This window comes from Bufo bufo, chromosome 1 (assembly GCF_905171765.1).
Source record: "Bufo bufo chromosome 1, aBufBuf1.1, whole genome shotgun sequence".
Classification (NCBI taxonomy): domain Eukaryota; kingdom Metazoa; phylum Chordata; class Amphibia; order Anura; family Bufonidae; genus Bufo; species Bufo bufo.
In genome coordinates, this window is record NC_053389.1 from 771,716,777 (window position 1) to 771,738,911 (window position 22,135).

At 44.7% G+C, this 22,135-nt stretch overlaps 1 protein-coding gene across 2 annotated transcripts in view; it reads right to left on the reverse strand.

Moving 5' to 3' along the window:
• Positions 1-22,135, reverse strand: part of ANK1 (ankyrin 1) — a 163,714-nt gene that overhangs the window by 86,363 nt on the left and 55,216 nt on the right. For both annotated transcript variants that reach the window (XM_040414816.1, XM_040414815.1), the window contains exons 6-17: positions 20,857-21,042; positions 18,868-18,966; positions 18,657-18,755; positions 16,533-16,631; positions 15,727-15,924; positions 15,300-15,398; positions 13,899-13,997; positions 13,685-13,783; positions 13,098-13,295; positions 8,475-8,573; positions 6,454-6,552; positions 2,836-3,033 (exon numbers count right to left, since the gene is read on the reverse strand). In XM_040414816.1, the coding sequence (XP_040270750.1) occupies positions 2,836-3,033; positions 6,454-6,552; positions 8,475-8,573; positions 13,098-13,295; positions 13,685-13,783; positions 13,899-13,997; positions 15,300-15,398; positions 15,727-15,924; positions 16,533-16,631; positions 18,657-18,755; positions 18,868-18,966; positions 20,857-21,042 (1,572 nt within the window). The remainder of the gene's footprint in view (positions 1-2,835; positions 3,034-6,453; positions 6,553-8,474; positions 8,574-13,097; positions 13,296-13,684; positions 13,784-13,898; positions 13,998-15,299; positions 15,399-15,726; positions 15,925-16,532; positions 16,632-18,656; positions 18,756-18,867; positions 18,967-20,856; positions 21,043-22,135) is intronic.

A 22,135-nucleotide genomic window follows, 5' to 3' on the forward strand; every position in this document is an offset into this window, starting at 1 on the left:
CTCACATGGAGTCAGAGATCTCCCCCATTCAATGCTCCAATTGCTCTGCTAGATTGATTTGAAGCTGGCACCTCATGGGTGTGGCCTTTCTGCTGCATATCTCTCTCTATCACAGCTCGGGGGGGGGGGGGGGGGTCCTTTCTGCTGCAGCTGGTGGCAGTTGATGGATGGAACTGATCATGTGTGTGCCCACCTCAGTGAGGTGGACAGAGACATTTGAAAAAGAACCAGCAGCAGGTGGCGCTATACAGATAGATTTCACGGAATAACTGTACAAATATTTTAATTACATGCAATTACAAATGTATTCAGACCCAGGTGCTGACATGAAAAGTGTAGATTTTTTTTCATGGGACAACCCAACATTTATGGCCTGTCGATAGGATACGCCATAAATGTCCGACAGGTGCAGAACCTACCTCTGGCACCCACTACTATCTCAAGAACTGGCTTTGAGAGCACGCCGTGCATTGCACAGCTTTCAACGGTCACTGCTATGAGACACACTCGCTTAACTATTTTTGGAAGTCCCATGCACCGTGCGCTCCGTTCACAGCTCTTCCCCATTGTTAAAGGGGTTGTCCCACAAAAAATATTCTACAGTTTTCAAGCCAGCACTGGGATCTGAATACTTTTGTAATTGCATGTAATTGAAAATTTTGTATAGCTACTGAGTTATTCAATGAAATGTATCTGCATAGCGCCACCTGCTGTTTGTTTTCTTCTTATTTATTTGACCTGCTCACTGAGATGGCCGCACATGCTCAGTTCCATCCTTCAATTGCCTCCTTAGCTGTGATAGGCAGAGCATGGACACGCCCCCTGAGCTACAGCAGAAAAGACACTCCCCTTGAGCAGTCAGCTTGATATAAATCTAGCTGAGCAATGAATGGAGAGGTCACTGGATCCATGTGAGTTACATGATCTCTGCTTGCTGTCAGGAGAAAACATTCTTGTTTATATGCTAAGGGAAAACTTGGGGAGCATTAAAGGAGTTTTTTATGCATCTGATACTGATGACCTATGCTCAGGATAGGTTATCAATATCCGATGGGTGAGTCTCCGACAACCCGCACTCCCACCGATCAGCTGTTCCCTGCAGTTGGCGGCACCAGAACTACCACTGTGAATGGAGCTAGAATTACAGCGCCGTTCCAGATGTAGTGGACATGCTGTGTTACTGCAGCTCACTACCCATTCGCAATATTCTATAAAACCCCTTTAAATGAAAAAATATTTATTTCACAACTAGGGGGTGGCGCTCACTGCTGTGTAAATCCCTATGCACCGAGCTTCCTCCTGTGGCAGCTGCAGGCAGATAGAAATCTGTCAGATTTAGAAGAACACAGCTAATTTCTTCCAAAAATAGTGCCATACCTGTCCACAGATTGTGTGTGGTATTGTACGTCATCTCCATTCAATTTAATGAACCTAGGCTATGCCACGCATTTCTCTATTGTACTGATTGTTTGCTACAATGTATCAGCGTAGGTGAAATATTATAGTCTGAAGTCCAGTTTGTAAAGCTCATAGAGAACTGCCTTGAATGGATACAACTGTAACGAATCCTCAGCTGTGAACTAAGTCTGTACGGGTAGTTGTTCACTGTCAGCAAGCAGATCTTGAAAATTGTGAGGAAATGAAACAAAAATTTTATTAGAAACTTTCAGACCCCTTAAAAGAGTTGTCCGCATTTGCGGAGCGTGGTCCCGATCTTCAGGTCCGCAGCTCCGCAAAAGATAGAACATGTCCTATTCTTGTCCGCAGCTTGCGGACAAGAATAGGCATTTCTATAGGGGTGCCGGACGGGTGTGTTGCGGATCCGCAATTTGCGGGTCCGCAACACACAACAGACGTGTGAATGGAGCCTAAGTCTGTGCTGCTGATGGTAGAAGGGGTTAAACTTTGCTAAAGGATCCAGTGGGAGGGGAGACACAGTGCAGACAGCTCAGACAGCAGATCTGGCAGTACAGGGGGCGTGGCCCAGAGATCAGGCAGTACAGGGGGTGTGGCCCACAGATCAGGCAGTACAGGGGGCGTGGCCCACAGATCAGGCAGTGCAGGGGGCGTGGCTTATCACTCCAAACAGTGCAAAGAGGCAGACCTGCTCCCTCCTTCTCCCTAAGGCTTGTGCACCGAACTTCAGAGAAAGGAAAGAATAACTTTGACAACCCCTTTAAGAGGGCTCTATTTTTTATAAAATTGTACACATAAAGCCATAAAAATGTTTCTATGTTTCTAAATAAACATGGGATAATATAACATGAATAATACATTGTAATAATACAACATCTTTTAAGAGATCTAGGAATCTGTCAGCAGTTCTGACCATGCTAAAATGCTGACAGCTGTAGGTAGGGGCCGGGAAGAGCAGTACAAACATACCTTTTGAGGAGCTATTATTATATCTAGTTTTATTCTGATATGTACCGTTTCTGCAAGTGCCCAGAGGGTGGAGCTTCACTGTGAAGTTCACAGCCCCTCCCCCCTGCTCTGAGCGACAGCTGTAGCATCCAACCAGGAGACCGGTAAAATGGTCACTCGGAGTAGAGGGGGGGGCTGTGAAGCAGATCAATGCAGAGGGCACTTCACAGTGAAGCTCCGCCTCCTTGGCGCTTGCTGGAGCTGCACCTGGCAGAATAAAACTTCATATTCTCAACACTCCTGATAAAAAAAAAAACTCCACAAAAGGTATTTTTGTACTGCTATACCCAAGCCACTCTATAGTGCTGTCACCGTGGTCAAAACTACAGATGGGTTCCCTTTAAGGGGAAGAACAAGAAAGCCAAGACATGTACAACAGATAAGATAACATTTAACTAATGATGTCCTTACCTTGTTGCCTAAGTGCACATTTCCCTGCTTGCTTAGTAGCAATGTCACCATATCCGCGTGGCCCTCCTGGGCAGCAAGGTGGAGGGGAGTGACACCCTGCAGCGACTGTGCATTACAAGTGGCACCAAACTGCAGCAAAGCTCTGGCTGTGTCGACAGAACGCTGCTTCACCGCCATGTGTAGGGGGGTGTATCCATTCTGTAACACAATACAGGCACGGTACTATTTAGTGCCGCCATCTCAATTTACTGTGTAACCAGCGGTTTTGCCAGCATAGAAAGTTATTGCATATACCTAAATGTTTAATAGGTGGGGATCTCCATTTCACCTGCCACCAGCCGCCAGATCCAGGTGGAGATTGAATGGAGAGGTGGCTGCTCATTATCTTTAGCTCTCTCTATTCAAGTCTAGGTGGTAATGGAAAGAACCAAAGCTTTTTCTATTCAATCTCTGCCTAGATGTGGCCACCAGCGCCTGCTTTACCTGACTAAAGAGAGATCAGGGGAACTTCTGTAGTGACCCAGAGGATCACTGCTAGAGGGGTAAAATGTTGGATTATTGCTGAAAGGGTTAATATCTACCATTAATGGTTAATGTATTTTTCTTTTTCGTGTCTGTGATTGCAATAGCTGAACATGGGTAAAACAGTTAAGCTTTCTAGCCCTACTTAGTAGGAGGAAAGCTGGAGCTGTCCCTCTGGGTTAGGAGATATGTAAAGTAGTTGAGAGATGGCAGCTGAGGTGTGAGGAGCTGCATGGGTCTGTGTAGTGTGAGGCCTACTACACAGGCTCTCCATCCATGCATGCTGAGGACAAGTGCCCAACCTTTGAGAGAAAGAAGTATAACATTTTGTTGACTGTTCTTAGAACCATAAGGATAGAGCATGGACAGTTAGTAAGGTAATCGCTCGTTTATGGCAAAAGACCTTACTGCATGTGGAGTGGGTATATTGCTTCGGAGCCCGCCACATTTCTGAGCCGGACTGGCTACCCATTTCAGTTCTGCACCCCGAGCCTGTGAATTTCTGTGGGATATTGTGAGAGCCTTCCACACCTTTTGTTCAATTTAGTAAGTTGACTGGATTTAAAGACAGGCTCAGGGATAACTACTATGCAGCCTGTTTTCCATATAAAGCCTTGGAAAGATTCAGTGTGTACCCTGGGGAGACTGATCATATCCTCTCAAGTGTGATTTGCCACAATTACGTCAGTAAAGCTTGTTGGACTTGTTACACTGGCCGCCTTATTACCTTGCACCCAGCACCTGCAGTACTGCCACCATTGCACCACGAGGGAGCCCTGCCTTCCACCTCTGAATACCACAACATCAAGGACACCACAACTCCCACCAGGCAGGAGGCCCCAAATATCCAGGGTGTGCCCCAAAGGAAAAAAAGGGTGTGCCCTCCAACCACTGCCCGTGTTGCCCAGGGAGCACTAGAGGGAGAGGGATTAGCCACAGTGGAGACTACAATCACCCTTATTGCCACTGCCATCACTCCCATCCTCTCCAGCTCCAGCCAGCCACCTTTGGGGCTGGTGCACTGCACTTCCATTTAAGAGGACCTGTCACCACAAAATCTAGTGCAATCTGCAGGTGGCATGTTATGGAGGAGGAGGAGCAGCAGCTGAGCTGATGTGTAGTTTTGTGGGAAGATATTTAGTAAACCTTGTAATTTATACATTTATATCCCTAATCATTCTGACTTCACTGGTGGAGGTGTTACCAGTGACTGATATAATTCTCTGTGTAAGTGTGTATACATAGATAGCTGTCAGTCACTGATAGCTGTACATGGAGGAGGTGTTATCCGTGGTTGATAGCATTCTCTGTGTAAGTGTGTATACAGAGATGGCTGTCAGTCACTGATAGCTGTACACAGGGGAGGTGTTATCAGTGATTGATGGCATTCTCTGTGTAAGTGTGTATACAGAGATAGCTGTCAGTCACTGATAGTTATACACAGGGAGGTGTTACCAGTGATTGATAGTATTCTATGTGTAAGTGTGTATACAGAGATAGCTGTCAGTCACTGATAGTTGTACACAGGGGAGGTGTTACCAGTGATTGATAGTATTCTATGTGTAAGTGTGTATACAGAGATAGCTGTCAGTCACTGATAGTTATACACAGGGAGGTGTTACCAGTGATTGATAGTATTCTATGTGTAAGTGTGTATACAGATATAGCTGTCAGTCACTGCTAGCTGTACACAGGGGAGGTGTTACCAGTGATTGATAGCATTCCCTGTGTAAGTGTGTATACAGAGATAGCTGTCAGTCACTGATAGTTATACACAGGGAGGTGTTACCAGTGATTGATAGTATTCTATGTGTAAGTGTGTATACAGAGATAGCTGTCAGTCACTGATAGTTATACACAGGGAGGTGTTATCAGTGATTGATGGCATTCTCTGTGTAAGTGTGTATACAGAGATAGCTGTCAGTCACTGATAGTTATACACAGGGAGGTGTTACCAGTGATTAATAGCATTCCCTGTGTAAGTATGTATACAGAGATAGCTGTCAGTCACTGATAGTTATACACAGGGAGGTGTTATCAGTGATTGATAGCATTCTCTGTGTAAGTGTGTATACAGATATAGCTGTCAGTCACTGCTAGCTGTACACGGGGGAGGTGTTATCAGTGATTAATAGCATTCTCTGTGTAAGAGTGTATACAGAGATAGCTGTCAGTCACTGATAATATGTCCCCTGTGTACAATGAAATCAGAAAGATCAGATAATTAAATGTATAAATTACAAGTCTTACTAAATATTTTCCCACAAAACTACATATTAATCTGTTCAGCTCTTCCTGCTCTATAACATTCTGCCTGCAGATTATGCTGCATTTTGTTGCAACAGGTCCTCTTAAACGGCTAACCATATATTGGATGATACCCTGTGGGGTGCTTTCTGTTGGTGCCCCACCATTATGCCTAATTATAAGTGCTATATACATGTAGAATGGCGCCTACATAACAGTGCAATGCATAGGCCTAATACCACTTCCATACAGTTGCCTAAATACCATATCGTTCTGCCACCACCATACAGTGCACTGATAATAGGCTGTAAAGGGACTAAATAAATATCACCATATACTGACCATATAACAGCTCCACAAAATAATATAACAGTGCTACACAATGCCTAAATAAAATGTCACATGCCCTAGGTGCCAGACCATCTGTGACGCCGAAGTGGCTCCTGTGCTAGGTGGACCATACAGATGACGCCCTTAAAGGGGAATTCCAGCTTTTTTTTATATTGATGGCTTTCCCTCAGGATAGATAATCAATATCAGATAGATGGGGATCTGAAACCTCCACCAATTGGCTATGTTCGGCAACTGCCGACAATGGAGACTAAACAGTGGACAGAGCTGGAAACAGAAGGTCCCATTGACTGGGTAGTAGCAAGAACAGTGTGTGGGCACCAACATCTCGAGCAGCAGGCAGTGAGATTCTCAGGATAGTACACCTCACTAAATTTGCCTAATAGATTCAGTAAATATTACCCAGTCTCACTAATTTTCCGATCAGCCAAAATGTATCTGATGCGCTTTACAAAAATATACTATTTTGTCTCTTATTTCTATGCAGATTGTCCTTACCCGTGCAGTGCAGTGTGGAGACGCTCCCTTATTCAACAGAAGACGGACAATGTTGAGGTGATTGTGATACACGGCTACATGCAGAGGAGTCAGTCCAGTCTGCAATATGGACAAACAGAGAGAGAGGTTGACAAATTGGTCATCTACTATCAATTAATACATAGCTAACTTAGAATATATCATTTTAAAGGAGCTTACTGCATACTGCCTTATATTAAATCCAATGTACAGTATAACAGTAAATAGCTCCCTCTAGTGGTGGCTGCAGGTAGCATGCATGTTACCTTTAACATCTATGTCTATGCAGAAAATTTGTAGCTCTTTATTAAACAAACAAAACTCCAACCACGACAGGCATATATTAAGAAAACAATTGTGGTCAAATACCCTTGGAGTTAGTTTGTGAGTTCTTGATCAGTCTATAGAAATTTGGCTGCACTCCCCTGAAAAGAGTTGAATAGACAGATATTTGATGGTCAGGGGTGTACATGTATTTTTGGCACAGATTGTGGGACAAAGGTCTTTTGCGCCGCAATCTGCAACTTCTCCTTCTCACACCAGGTCTAGTGGTCTAGTGGTTTAGGCGTAGAAAATGGTCTAAATGCAAGACAGCAAGGAAGCTGGCTTACATTTAGAAGCGGCGGTGGATACACCGAAGGTATGTAGACGCTGGCGCCTCTTCATAACTTCAGCAGATCCACCGCCAGCACGGGGCATTATCAGGGGCGTATTGACCATAGACCTTACAGGGAAATTTTCCAGTGGGCCGATGCCCAGGGGGCCGCTTGGGCCCTCCTCACGGCTGGAAAGTGGAAGTTTTGGGGGATGCATTTTGTGCTGCTGGTAGTATTTTGTGATGGACTGTGGTATTTGGCTCTGTTGAGGTGGTATAATGTGCCACAGTATGGTATTGCTGGCCCTGCCTTCCATCAATTTAGACTCAACTACAAACTGGGGCCACTTTTAGTATTTATTCCAGGCAGTCCGCCCCTGGGCATTATTATGACCGGTGTCTAAAACGCCGGTCTTAATAAATGTGTCCCTAAATCTCTTACCCCCTTGTGTAGGTGGCCTTGGCATTGTCTGCTCTATCTTTTTTACATAGTAAATGAGTTAAAGCCTCACACCCTTGTTTTGCTAACATTGTAGATGGGGATCCTTGCAGTGGTTCTCACCACCCATGAAATAAGACGTGCATTCAACCTGGTCTGGACTCCTATCTTTCTACAGGTTCTATAGCCCCTTCTATGTTTGTATAGTATACAGTGATGGACCAGTGAAAACTGCAGACTTAAAGGGGTATTTCAAATAGAACGAGATACCCCTATCCAATGGATGAAGTATGACTGTTAGAGAGGTGGGGTCCAACCACTGGGACCCCATGGATCACAAGAATGGAGAATGCCGCTGTATGAATGGTGCGGCAGGTTGAACATGTGCACTGCCCCTTCATTTATATGTATTTGACTACCATGTATCTAAAGTGCAGTCCATATACTTTTGGGACACAGCTTAGACTATTATAGGGGTTGTGCAGGATTTTGAGATTGAATTTGATATTTGATTTTGATGGTATTTCATATCTTGATTGCCAATCCTCAGGACAGATAATTAATATCTGATCGGTGGGGGTCCAACTCCCAGCACGCTCACTGATGAGCTGTTTGAAGAGGCCTTGGCACTCACCGTAGCGGTCTCCTCACAGACCATAAAGTGTATAGTGGCCGTGCTTGGTATTGCAGCTCAGGCCCATTCACTTGAATAGGACTGAGCTACGCCTAGGCCATGTGACCGATGAACGAGACGTCACAGGCCCCAGCCTGCTTTGAACACTGCATCTTCTTCAAACAGCTGACCGGTGGGGGTGACGGAGTCGGATCCCCACCAATCAGATACTGATGACCTACCCTGAAGATTCGTCATTGGTATCAAAATCCTGCACAATTCCTTGAGAGGGAATTATTTTCTAGTACAGCCTTGGTCATAAAGGGGACAGTAATATAACAAGTCAAGGGGGTCACCTTGCCAGCGCTGTTAGAGTGAGCTTCTCTCTCTAGCAGAAGCTCCGCAATCTGGATCTTTCCGTATTTTGCAGCCACATGGAGAGGCGTGAAACCTTTCTGAGGTGAGAGAAGAAAAAGGTAAGCATACAGCAATGCTTCAAAATGACAATGAGGTCAATAAAGACAAGTTATGCAAAGAAAAGAAGCAACTCAGCAGAGATGTATCCAGCAGTTGGGGAAGGTGACATGGCAGCAAGAGGAATTTACAAAAAGTGGAGCCCTGGAAGAAGGCACTGAAACGAACACAACTCTTATTATATACCGAGTCCAGGATATGAGCTATAGATGGGGAAAACTGCTCATGCATACGGGCATATTATGGCTCTACTTTAGACGGAGTCCTAGAAGTACTTCCACAGAGGTGCATGAGCTTTTTCTCTGTTTGCCTCTGATATCACATGGAACAGAAATGAGCAAATCGATTCTACCAATTCAGAATTCATCCTGGATTTCTTGTGGTTTGCTTCAAGCAAATGAGAGAGAGTAAGATGTGCAAGCCAGGGAACTGAGTGTCTCAAGAAAAAAATTGCCATGGTCAGTTGAGTGGTCATGGGGGTGCTACCTAGTATGCATGAGGTGCATACTGTAGTCCAGCCAACATTGCTCTGTGTTTCTGGGAAACATATATGCAAATTAGTATGTCTTATATATGCTGGCATCAGACAGGCTTAGTATTCTTTTCTATTATGGAAGAAAAGCTAATCTGCATACTTTTGGGTTTCTGGAAAAAAAGATATTCAATTGAGTTTTCCTTCCAAAAAGAAAAGAACTCTAAGCTTATCTGATGCCTAATAATAGTGGTCTCCATAATGAGAAAGAGCATCCCCAAGGCCACTCAGCTAACTAGGGCAATTTTCTCTTGAGACACTCAGTACTCTTGTCCTTTTGGAAGGAGAAACTGGTTTTCACAACTCTTTCAGAGAAATATTACAGATGGATCTCTCTAGGACTTATATTTTTCTCTGGTATTTGAGAGAGAACAAAAATATGAGTCCTAGGAGATCTTAGAGTGTTATATACTACTTTTCAGGGAAATTGAAGGATATTTGATTTGGATAGAATCAATTCAGACCCTAATTAAATTTTTTGGAACATTTGGCAAATTGGAGATGAAAAGAAATTTGAAAAGAAATTGTCCAACATGGAGTTGTTTTTTTATATAAAAAAAAAGTCCAGTTAGACTCCAGTATAAATTGCTTTTAGCACATGGAGTCTCATGTAGTCTGCGGCTCCAAACATGCATGAACACTCTTGCATTGATATCATGTATATGTTTACTCTCATTTTATTGAACAGAAGTGTAATCTGGATACAAAGCTTAATTTCCAATCTTACAAATACTTACAGTTCACATTTTATGACAACATTGTCTAACATATATAATAAGTGCAATAGTTACATTTATATACCGCTTATTGCGGTTTACTTATACATTGCTGTCTAATATCAGCATATACTTATTCACTGTATGAACAGAAAGATAGAGGAAAGAAAGGAAAAGAAAAATCAGGAAAAAGGGAGAAGAAAGGGGAAATGAAGTACGCAAAGTACCGTTGAGTCAGACCTCCTTGCTAAAGCTTATCGACTAGAAAGCTCCGTTAATAATAAAGGAAACTCTGTAGAATAAAGAAATTCAACGAGAGAATTCCACCTAGTGTAAAACCTATCCCTCGGATGATGAGAATGTGCAATCAATTCTTCCATTCTAAGCAAATGTCTGATTTAACATGCCCACTCACAGAGAGAGGGTGCCCCCCCCCACCTCCGACTCCGAGTGCCTCGGTATCACCATACGTGCTGCCATGAGGAAGAACCTCCGAGCATTTTTCTTCATCTGAGCCAAAGTTCCCGAAGTAAGCGAAAGTAGTGTCACCTTGGGTGTATTGGCTATCGTCTTCCCAGAAAATTTGCTATAGACCTGGAGTACTTGTTCCCAGAATCTCTTTATAGCTTGGCAGGACCACCAAATGTGGAGCATAGTTCCTTCCTCCCTACCACATCTCCAGCACAGATTAGAAACATTAGGGAACATTCTATGGAGGGTCGATGGACAATAATACCATCTAGATAGGATCTTAAAGTTCTTTTCTTTTGCGTGTGCTGCTATGGACAATCCATGAGAGAACGTAAACATCTTGAGGACATCTTTCGCTGAAAAGGTAAGTTGTAGGTCTGTTTCCCATTTTTGGAAATAGGGAGCTATGTCTGGATTTCTTCGATCTAACATGATTTTATACAGCTGTGATAGCAGTCTATAGTGTGTGTCAGGTTTTAGGAAGAGGATGTCAAAGTCAGTCACATTGAGACATTGCTGCTGAGCAAAAAGGTTACCTACAAAGGTTCTCAGCTGAGCATAAGCAAACCACATTGAGCCCTGACGTCCGGTTTCCAGGATAAGAGACTCACAGCTTGTTACGCGTGTACGTTTCGATAGATCTCTGAACCTAGGATACGAGGATCTATGCCAAATCAGAAACTTATTTACTAGGAATCCCGGTATAAAAGCTGGATTGCTCATGAGAGGGGTCATGGGGCCCGGTCTATGTGATAACTGGAATCTTTGTACCCAGCTGTCCCATTGTTTAAGGGTGTGTGGTACTAGGAAAGGCCAATCCTCCACTGGGGGGCTGTTTTCTTGAGTCACCCATGGAGCTATCCGTAAATCCAATGGAGAGAGGTCCTGTTCCAGCTGGACCCAAAGTTTTCCAGATGACCCAGTTGACCAATTTAAGATCCACCGACGTATTGCTGACGTATGATACAATTTTAAGTCTGGCAGCCCTACCCCTCCTCTATCTCTAGGTTTAGTCAATGTCTTGAAGTTTATCCTGGATTTACTAGAACCCCATACAAAGTGTGCTATGGCTCTGCGGAGGGCCAGGAAAAATCTTCCGGACACACAAATGGGTATTGTTTGGAAGAGGTACAAGAATCTCAGTAATATATCCATTTTGACTACACTAATCCTACCAAACCATGATGGGGATTTCAGTGAGTATTTCTGTAAATCCTCTAAAGTTTTTTTCTGTAAAGGCAAGTAATTGAGCGGGAATAAGAGGTGTAGATGGGGTAGGGATTTGTAACCCCAAGTAAGTTATGCTCGCGGTCTGCCACCTAAAAGGAAAGTTGCTCTGCACGTGTTGGACTACCGTTGCTGGGAATGAAATATTTAGCATTTCACTTTTGTTAAGATTAATTTTGAAATTACTGAGTTGTCCAAACTTCTGAAACTCTTTAAGAATAGATGGGAGTGTGATGAGGAGGTTTAAGACATACATGAGAAGATCATCTGCGTAAAGAGAGAGTTTATGCTGATGGTCTCCTATACTTATTCCCGGAATATCCAGATTGTTCCTTAGTGCATTGGCTAAGTGTTCCATGACTAGAACATAGAGCAGGTGTGAAAGCGGACATCCCTGGCGAGTCCCATTTTTTATATTAAAGGAAGGAGCAACTATGCCATTAGTCTTGACTCTAGCTGTGGGACTGGTGTAGAGAGCACATACTCTTATCTACAAATTTGGGGCCTAGGCCTATTTGTCATAATGCAGCTATCATAAACCTTCAATTTATTCTGTCAAATGCTTTTTCGGCATCCACCGACAATAAGCATAAAGGGTCTTGACGCTTCTGCGCTGTGGAAATGAGGTTAATAGTTCGGATAGTATTGTGCCTAGCTTCTCTGCTAGGGGGGCACTGTATATGGAGTCATTCTTTATCTGGGACACTCTATATGGAAGCACTATTTAGTTGGGGCACCATAGAGAGAGGCACTCGCTAGCTGTGGAACTGTATATGGAGGCACTCTCTGGCTGGGGCACTATATATATATATATATATATATATAGACACTTTCTCACTGGGGCACTGTATATGGAGGCACTCTCTCGTTGGGCCCCTGTATGTGGGGGTGCTATATATGAAGGCACTTTCTAACTGAGGCCCTGTTTATCAAGGCACTATGTAGCTGGAGCATTGTATATTAAGGCACTCTCTAGCTGGGGCACTGAATATGGAGGTACGCCTTATCTGGGGCACTGTATAGAGAGACACTATCTGGGGTACTATATATGGAAGCACTCTTTTGCTGGGGCACTGTATATGGGGGCATTCTCAAGCTGGGCCACTATATGTGGGGGCACTCTTTAGCCGGATCACTCTATATAGAAGCACTCTTTAGCTGGGGCACTCTATATGGAAGCATTCTGTAGCCAGGGCACTCTATATAGAAGCACTCTGTAGCTGGGGTACTATGTATGGAAGCACTGTCTAGCTAGGGCACTGTATATGGGGACACTCTCTAGCTGAAGTACTATTTATTGGATTAATCTCTAACTGGGGAAAATATGTATGGAAGCACTCTCTAGCTAAGACACTGTATATGGGAGAACTCTGTGGCAGACATTGTGCACAGGGCAAACACAGTGGCGAGCATGCCATAGAGAGATGTACCTCCAAAATCAGACTTAACTAAACCAAGCACAATGATGAGGGTGGGCATGAAATGTGTCTTATCTTCTTCCCCTCTTCCTGGAATGAGAATACATCTAGTAATCGACAAAGAGAATTTCAGGTTTTTACCTTGGTCATGGAAGTATGTGCAGCTTGGTTGTCCAGCAGAACCTCAGCGGTTTGGGTGTGCCCCCCTCGTGCACTCAAGTGTAATGGTGTATGGCCTGCAGTAGTGGGGGGATCTGGGTGAGCTCCATGGGTTAAGAGCAAACGTACCATATCCAAATGCCCAGAGCGGGCTGCACAGTGAAGAGGTGTCTGATCATCCTGCCGAATAGTAATTGAAAAAAATTAAGGAATATCATACATTCGGGAATTCAACATCTAATACTAAAGCACATATAAATGAGGAAATCAAACCCTCACCGATCTGCCCAGAAGTGCCTACAAAATCTAGTCATGCATTGGGTCTAAACGGTTGAAGAGCACGCACCAGATGCTAGAGATCGATATGTTTGGATTTTTTTTGTTTTAAAGTGGGTTCTTTTGCATAACCCCTACCTACTTTAAAACAAAACAAAAAAAATCCAAACAAATCCATCTCTGGCATCTGGTGGGTGCTCTTGAACCCTTTAGACCCCATGCATGACTAGACAGACCCTCCATCCGCACTCATCATGGCATACATCCCCCCAATGTCAGACTGTATTCCTCACCTTAGCTCTAGCATTCACTTTTGCTTTATTCTGCAGTAAAAATTCAGCCACATCCGAGTGCGCCGCACGCGCTGCCATGTGTAGCGGCGTCTCGACTTTCTGCGATACACAAACGACACACAACTTTCAGTGATGGCTCAATGACACTCTTGCAGGAAGGTTATCATGCACATGAAAGGATGGATAAACTGTCCTTGCATAATTTTGCGCTCACCACACTGAAGACATTGGGTGATGCTCCCCTCTGGAGTAGAGTCCGGACAATGGTGAGATGTCCCATGAAGGCAGCAACATGGAGAGGTGTAAGACCAGACTGGAAAGCAAATCACAGAGAAGGTTGGTACGAGAATTCACAGTAAATACAAATAGAGTTAAGAGTGATGACAATAATCCCAGGGGTGCAACAGGCAGCCCGTGCCGCTGTGCAGGGGAACTGCAACACAGCTCCATACAAGTGATCACATGATTTCTGGGTTTAATAAAGGCAGCAGCATCACCGTTCCGCTACTCACTGCAGTGACCCGGTGGTTCACTGCTAAAGTTTTCAAAATGTTTACTCTGAGACAAGAGTTAATGTATGCTGACTATGCACTTTCTGTGGCTTTATTACAGTATGTGTGTGTATTCCAAAAGACTATATATGGTAAGGAAGTAGTTAACTGGCAGCTCTTAAAGCCAGTTGCTGGGAAGTAGGCTGGCATCCCTGGTGAGTGAGTTGCTGGCAAGCAGGCTGAGAGAGAACACATATGTAGTAGCTCCTGGTGTGTGCTAGAGAATCCGTAGCTGAAGCAAAAAATAAGTGTCTTTAGCCAGGAAGATACCAACCCTGAGTGATAAGCTGCCGGAAAAGCAACTGTGCCAAGCTCTGAGAGTAAGAAGAGTTCTGTAGAAGGTTGAGGACCGTTAAAAGGGACAGTGCGTGGACAAGAAAGCCAGTCGAGGTAACGCATGTTTAAGCATCTAGACTTCACTGCATGTGGTTAGGGTTATATTCATTCAGGCGCCCGCCACTCTACTGAGACGGACTGACCATCCTTTAAAGAACTACACCCTTCAGTTGGGCATTGCAGAGATATTGAGCAAGAAATTTCACTCCTTCAGTCAGTTGGGATGATTGCATGTATATACAGAATGGGACCCAAAGGACCATCATCATATCCACCACCTATACACAGCCTTTGGGAAAAGTCTACCTTGTGATATATCTAGGCCCATGCCCATTGCTTGTACTGTGCCACCCATCATCCACTCAGTAAAAGAGAGATTACATTTTACGTTAAACAAGCTGGCCTGGTTATTTGACTGCATATCCAACCGGGTCCCCTGCTCTCCTCCCATGCGCCCCGCAGCGCATCTAACACCAAGAGCACCCCAGCCACCACCAGTCAGGAACCCCCAAATCCAGAGTGTGCCCCGAGGGGAAGGAAGGAAAAGGCTGGAAAAGAGAAAATCAGTTATAAAGCACTTCTGTCTTCTACTAAGGTCCCTGCCTGTCTCTGTCTCCTACTAGATCTCCTACTAGATGGCTTTAAACCCTCGCTTATATATAGCAGCATGGAGTAAAAAGAGCAATTGCACAGATGTAACCCAATATGACCAGTATGATTGTCCTCACCTCTGTGACAGCATCAATGGAGGCTCCAGACTTCAACAAAAGCTCCATGACTCTAATATGACTTTTCTTGCAGGCTATGTGAAGAGGGGTGAACCCGTTCTGCATGGGGGAAAAAGAGGAGGATCAGAGACTGGAATGGACAAAAATGGGTAGAAACATGAAAGACATGCGCCATACAAACAGCTAGAAGACATACTGACCAGGAGACATGCAAGATAATCTGGTGAAAATCCATATAGTGTCAATATACTGCCATGTACAGTTCACACAATACTGCCATATACCGTACAAATGATATACCGTAAATAACTAACAATCGATGGTGTTTCACTCCTAGAGTTTCCAGTGCTTGTGAATCGCCAGGTACAGGGGGACCCTGGGAGTTTGCTCTGTTTTTCACCCTATAAAATAGTTGGACATAACTTACCAGGGCCCGGGCATTTGGCTTTGCTCCCTTATCTAGGAGAAGTTTTGCCACACGATGATGGCCACAATGAGCTGCCACATGCAGAGGGGTGAGATGATCCAACGTGATATCGTCAATGTGGGCCTGATACTGAAGCAGAAGCCGTATACAGTCCAGATGATCTCCTTGGGAGGCCATGTGAATGGGCGACAGCCCGTTCTGTAAGTGGAAACCACATTTATGCAATTTTTGGTGATTTAGGTCATTTCAGTAGATTACTTTGTTAGCTAACTGGTTAGGTAGATGACTATCTGCCACAGTAATGGTAATAAATATGTATAGTCATCATTTCAGCAATTCATTACATAGAAACACAGAAGACTAATTGCAGAAGAAGACCACATGGTCCATCCTGCCATGTCTAGGCATGATGGGAGTTTGTTCCAAGCCTCAACTACTCTTTCGGTGTAATAATATTTCCTCACATTGATTCTTATTCTCCCCTCCCAACTAATTGTGCCCCTTGAAGTGTTTCCCTCCTAAGTCGGCTTTTGTGGATGTTGGAGTCTTCTCTGATACTCTAGTGCGGGGATCGGCAATCTCTAGCAGCTGTTCTGAGACTACAACTCCCAGAATCCTACTTTCACTTCTATGGGACTGAGTAAGGTGCACGCTGGGAGTTATAGCTTCACAGCAGCTGAAGCGCAGAAGGTTGCTGATCTCTAGTGGCTCAGTCCTATCTAGTTTTTCCTTTACACTTTTGCAGTCTTCATTTTAAAAATCTGATGCTCTACCAGCTGAGCCATCTGGGCTCTCATTAGCAGTACCTTTGTCTTGGCTTGTATGGGGGCTCCATGATCCAGAAGAATTTCTGAGATCCGGACATGGCCATTTCTTACAGCACAGTGTAGAGGGGTCAATTCATCCTGCAGGGAGGAACACAGAGGACATGTTTTATGTATTCAAAGTACATAACAATTCCCACTGTCTAGAGAAGCTAGATATTCCATTCCATTATGAATATGTGCATAAATTCATATACAGTGTAGATAACTAACAATGTGGGACAGGAAAGCATCGTGCCCTATAACAGTGTCAGGCAGAGTGTCCCTATAACAGTGTCAGCCATAGTGCCCTTATAATAGTGTCAGGCACAGTGCCCTTTAACAGTGTCAGGCCTAGCGTCCCTATAACAGTGTCAGCCATAGTTCCCTATAACAGTGTCAGGCAGAGTGTCCCTATAACAGTGTCAGGCATAGTGCCCTTATAATAGTGTCAGGCACAGTGCCCTTTAACAGTGTCAGGCATAGTGCCCTTTAACAGTGTCAGGCATAGTGCCCTATAACAGTGTCAGGCATAGTGTCCCTATAACAGTGTCAGCCATAGTGCCCTTATAATAGTGTCAGGCACAGTGCCCTTTAACAGTGTCAGGCATAGTGCCCTATAACAGTGTCAGCCATAGTGCCCTTATAATAGTGTCAGGCACAGTGCCCTTATAATAGTGTCAGCCATAGTGTCCCTATAACAGTGTCAGGCATAGTGCCCTATAACAGTGTCAGGTGTATGACCATATAACAGTATCAGGCATAGTGCCCCTATAACAGTGTCAGGTATAGTGCCCCTATAACAATGTCAGCCACAGTGCCCAATAACAGTGTCAGGCGTAGTGTCCCTATAACAGTTTCAGGCGTAGGGCCCTATAACAGTCTCAGGTATAGACCCCTATATCAATGTCTGGTTCTGTCAGGCATAGTTTGATTACAGCAGAATCAGGCACAGTGTCTATATAGCAGCACCATGCACAGTGTCTGTATAACAGTGCCGGACACAGTTCCTTCATAACAATGTCAGGCATAGTGTACTTATAACGGTGCTACTATAAGGCTACATTCACACGACCGTGTGTGTTTTGCGGTCCGCAAATTGCGGATCCGCAAAACACAGATGCCGGACGTGTGAATGTAGCCGGCCCTATGATAGAAATGCCTATTCTTGTCCGCGATTGCGGACAAGGATAGGACATGCTCTATCTTTTTTGCGGGGCCGCGGAACTGATCTACGGATGCGGACAGCACATTGTGTTCTGTCCGCATCTTTTGCGGCCCCATTGAAATGAATTGCGGAACGGATGCGGAGCCAAAAATCCGGTCGTGTGAATGCACCCTAACAGTGTCAGGCATAGTGTACTTATAACAATCTCTGGCACAGTACAGTGTCAGGCATACTGTCCCTAGAAAACTATTAGGCATAGTGTCCCTATAAGGCTAGCTTCACACTAGCCTTAGACATCTCCAGCATTAGACTATAAAGGGGACCAGCAGCACCAGGCAAAAATGCTGAGAATCCTCCAGCCAAAAACCACTGCATGCTGTCCCCATTATAGTTAATCGGGCCAGACAGCAATGCGGTAGCTTCCAGCAATGCCAGAATGCATAAAGATCCAGCAGGGAACAGCCTGCCGGGTATTACACGCTAGTGTGAAACCAGCCTAACAGTCTCAGGTATAGTACACCTATAACAGTGTCAGGCACAGCGTACATATAACAATGACTGGCACACTGCCCATATAACAGTGTCAGACACAATGACCCTATAACAGGATCAGACACGCAGTTCCTATATAACAGTTCCAGGCACAGTACCCCTGTAACAGTGCCAGCCACGATGCCACATAACAATGACAGCTATGATAGGCTGAAGCGAAGAAAGAAATCAAAGTAAGGAAATGCACCATCCAAATTCACTTACATATCCTTGAGTCGGAGGGACATATATTGTATTTTTCTGACTATAAGACTCCATTATTACCTATGTCTAGTAGTTGCATCATCCAGTAGTTATCATCCAGTGCATTTTATAGCCCAAAAAATATGGTGCATAACAACATGTAACATTATACTGCATAGTATATCCTGGCATCTCACCAGATGCCACTGTGAGCACCACATTACCTTGGTTAGCGCATCTATCTGGGCTCCTCGGTCCAACAACAGCCGCACCATGATGACGTTCCCGCGCCGAGAGGCGATGTGCAGAGCGCTGATCCCGTTCTTAGGGAAAGAACAACAACTTAACAACAACAAAATTAAGGGATTATGTAAAATAAAGATCAGTGGTTAACTCCACCGACATGAAGAGTTCGACAGGAAACATAAATCTCACCTGAGGCGTGAAATTAACATTTGCACCCCTGTTCAGAAGGAGCTGAGCGACGTTAAGGTTCTCATAGTGAGCCGCAATGTGCAGTGGTGTAAATCCTGTCTGTAAGGCAAAGACATAATTCACTCACACTCAGTGGCCACTGAATTTTGAATGTTGAATCCTGAAGTCAACAGAAGTGTAACATGAAGCTCCTGGACACCATTACAAAATCTGAAGAAGTTATGTGCCATATCTAAGACAGCAGCCTTTGGGGCCCTTCAGGTACCAGGGCCTGGAAGCCACCCTTAGAGCTACACCACTGGTAACTGGTCTAATACAACAGAAGATCTCATCTCACCAAGTTCCACTCTTGGTCGGCCAAACCTGGATTTCTACAGCACCGTTACAGATTTTGGTGTATCTTTGGATTGTCTTGGGTCAGCGCTCAAGCTTGTGGAGTTGTATGATGTAAGGAATCTCTCTTTTGGTACACAACGCCTCTTTGCACATTGGTGAAATATTCTATATTGGCCAAGCCGCATCAGGGACATCCTCTATGGCTCCAGTCTACCAATAAACTGGTGGCAACTTATGTCAACCTATCTGGTATCTGGAGATGGTTCTCCACACAGGATTATACAGCACAGATCTCTATTCAGTTGCCAATGGCTTTGGTGGAAAGTAAGATTCAGACAAATTAGGAAAAAGTAAAATATGTGAAGCTACCACTTCAACATGGTCTTGCGCTTCTAAGAAATGTCTCCACTACCTTGTCAATTCCATACCAGAAGGAGTGAAAGGAAGGGTCTCCCACTTAGTACTAGACAGGTGTATCTAATACGATGGCCAATGACTGTCCTATATAAAGTTAGGAAGCAGGGCACCATCAAAGGTGGTGCTGCATACTGGGGCCCAGATAAATGGGTCCCCCATCACCATGGCCGTACCCTTAAAGGGGTGGTGTCATCTCAGACTTTGGTGGAATAAATCAATAGAATATAGTAGGCGGCACTCACCAATATAGAAACTAAACTTATTTTTTGTCCCTAACGACATCACAATAAAAGGCAGTGCCGGAACAGCTTTCATACAGCCAAACAAGCGGTGACGGCCATTTCTGGTGAAACGGCCGTCGCCGCTTGTTTGGCTGTATGAAAGCTGTTCCGCCCCTGCCTTTTATTGTGATGTCGTTAGGGACATTAAAGAAGCTTAGTTTCTATACTGGTGAGTGCCTCCTACTATATTCTATTGATTTATGAACTATGCAGTGTGTTATGGCTTGAGCACCACCTTATGATGGACGAATGTTATCATTTATGAAATGTAGGCTGTGCCGCCTGCTTCTACTTTTTATGTAATTAAAATATCACTGGGATATGCCATCATAGTCAGATAGGTGCGGGTCCCATCCCTGAGACCAACACCTATCTCCAGAAAGGGCCCCTAAAAGTGAAGAAGAGTGCATCCTGCATGCACGTTGTGCTCTCCACTCATTTCTATAGGAGTTCCGAAAATAGCCAAGCGAGCGTGCTCAGCTATTTTCAGCATTTCCCACAGAAACGAATGGAGGGTGCACCGCACAAGTGTGGCCAGCGCTCCATTCACTTTTATGGGACTACCAGAGATAGCCAGGCCAGCACAGTGCTATGGAAATAATGGAGAGTGGCCGTGCATGCGTGGCTGCTCTCCACTCTCTTCGTGGATGCCCTTTCGGAGATACTTACATGTCCCCGAGGTGAGACCTGCACCTTTCTGACATTGGGGACATATCCTAGAAATATGCTTCCAATGTCTAAGATGAGACAACCCCCATTAATCTTCTGGTTGTCCATTCTACAAAATTTGGGGTATGAATTCTACCAATCCATGGGCTTCTTTGTGTGTGGGAAAGGTGAAAACATAATGTTCATGCTAGTAAAGGCCACCAAAACTACAAAGAGGCCAAGATGGAAGACAGGAGCTCAGATACTACGGATGGAAGCCCTGCCTGATAGCGTCACACAGTCTGACCTTCGACAAGACGTCTGCATTGGGGTCATTCTGTAGGAGAACTGCGGCGGTCCGGGTGTCATCATTTCGAGCTGCAATGTGCAGGGCGGGGAGTCGAACTTTTCCTTTCATTCCATAGCTGATGAGATGAGCGACCACATTCTCATGTCCCTGCTGCAGGGCTACGGCCAACGGGGTGAAGCCATCCTGGGTGTGAGAAGACGTGATTGCACATAGTAAGGTTCTCGCATAGGTGACAGCCATGGAAACTTGTATCAAAAGACATCAGAGCACCAAAGAAGACTGGAAGAGAGTTATAGTATTACTGAGCCATTCAGCAAAAAGGCGCTTTTTAATAGGTCAATGACCCGTCTTTCTGGAGACAGCCTGAAACCTTGCTATATCCCACACTCCATAAATATAGGTCAGCGATGCTTTACACAGGACCCAGCTGTGAGCTGAAATCGCTTTTTTTTTTCTAACAAAAAGACAAAGGAGGCCACTGGCAAGAAATGGGATCATATCCAGAGGACTGGAAGCAATAAAACCGAGATATGCTGGAAAACCGCTACCCAGTGCACCTTCTGCTTTCATGCCGATGATTATAGTTTCTGGCAGATGTTAAAAGAACAGGAGAATTCAATTAGATAACAAAACCACTGCCAGAGTAAAGGCGCCCGTGCACATTACATGCTAGCTGGCTGAACCTGCCAATTTTGCAGGGTATTTAATATGTATGGGAGTCTCCTAACTCTCCCCTAACAGCCAAAAACCATAAATACTTGTCCGAGCTGAGCATGCACGTGTATGGCGAAGTTGAGACAGCTATCAATGGGGTATGGCAAGGATCAGCAGCCTTCGTTATTCCAGGTGGGAGTTGTAGTGTCACAATAGATGGAGTGCATCTTGGGTATGGGCACCTTAAAGGGGTTTTCCAGGATTTTAATATTGGTGACCTATCCTCAGGATCATCAATATCAGAAAGGCGGGAGTCCGACACCTGGCACCCCCGCCGGTCAGCTGCTTGAATTGTGCCGCGACGTCCTCACTGCACCGTGCCATACATTGTATAGTGGCCGTGCTTGGTATTGCAGCTCAGGCCCATTCACTTGAAAGGGACTGAGCTGCAACTAGACCACGTGACCGATGAATGTGACGTCACGTGGCCTAGATAGAGGCCTAAGTGCTCACCGAGTGCTGCAGCCTCTTCATACAGAGGATCGGTGGGGGTGCTGGGAGTCGAACATCAACAATCAGATACTGATAACCTATCCTGAGGATAGGCCATTAATATCAAAAA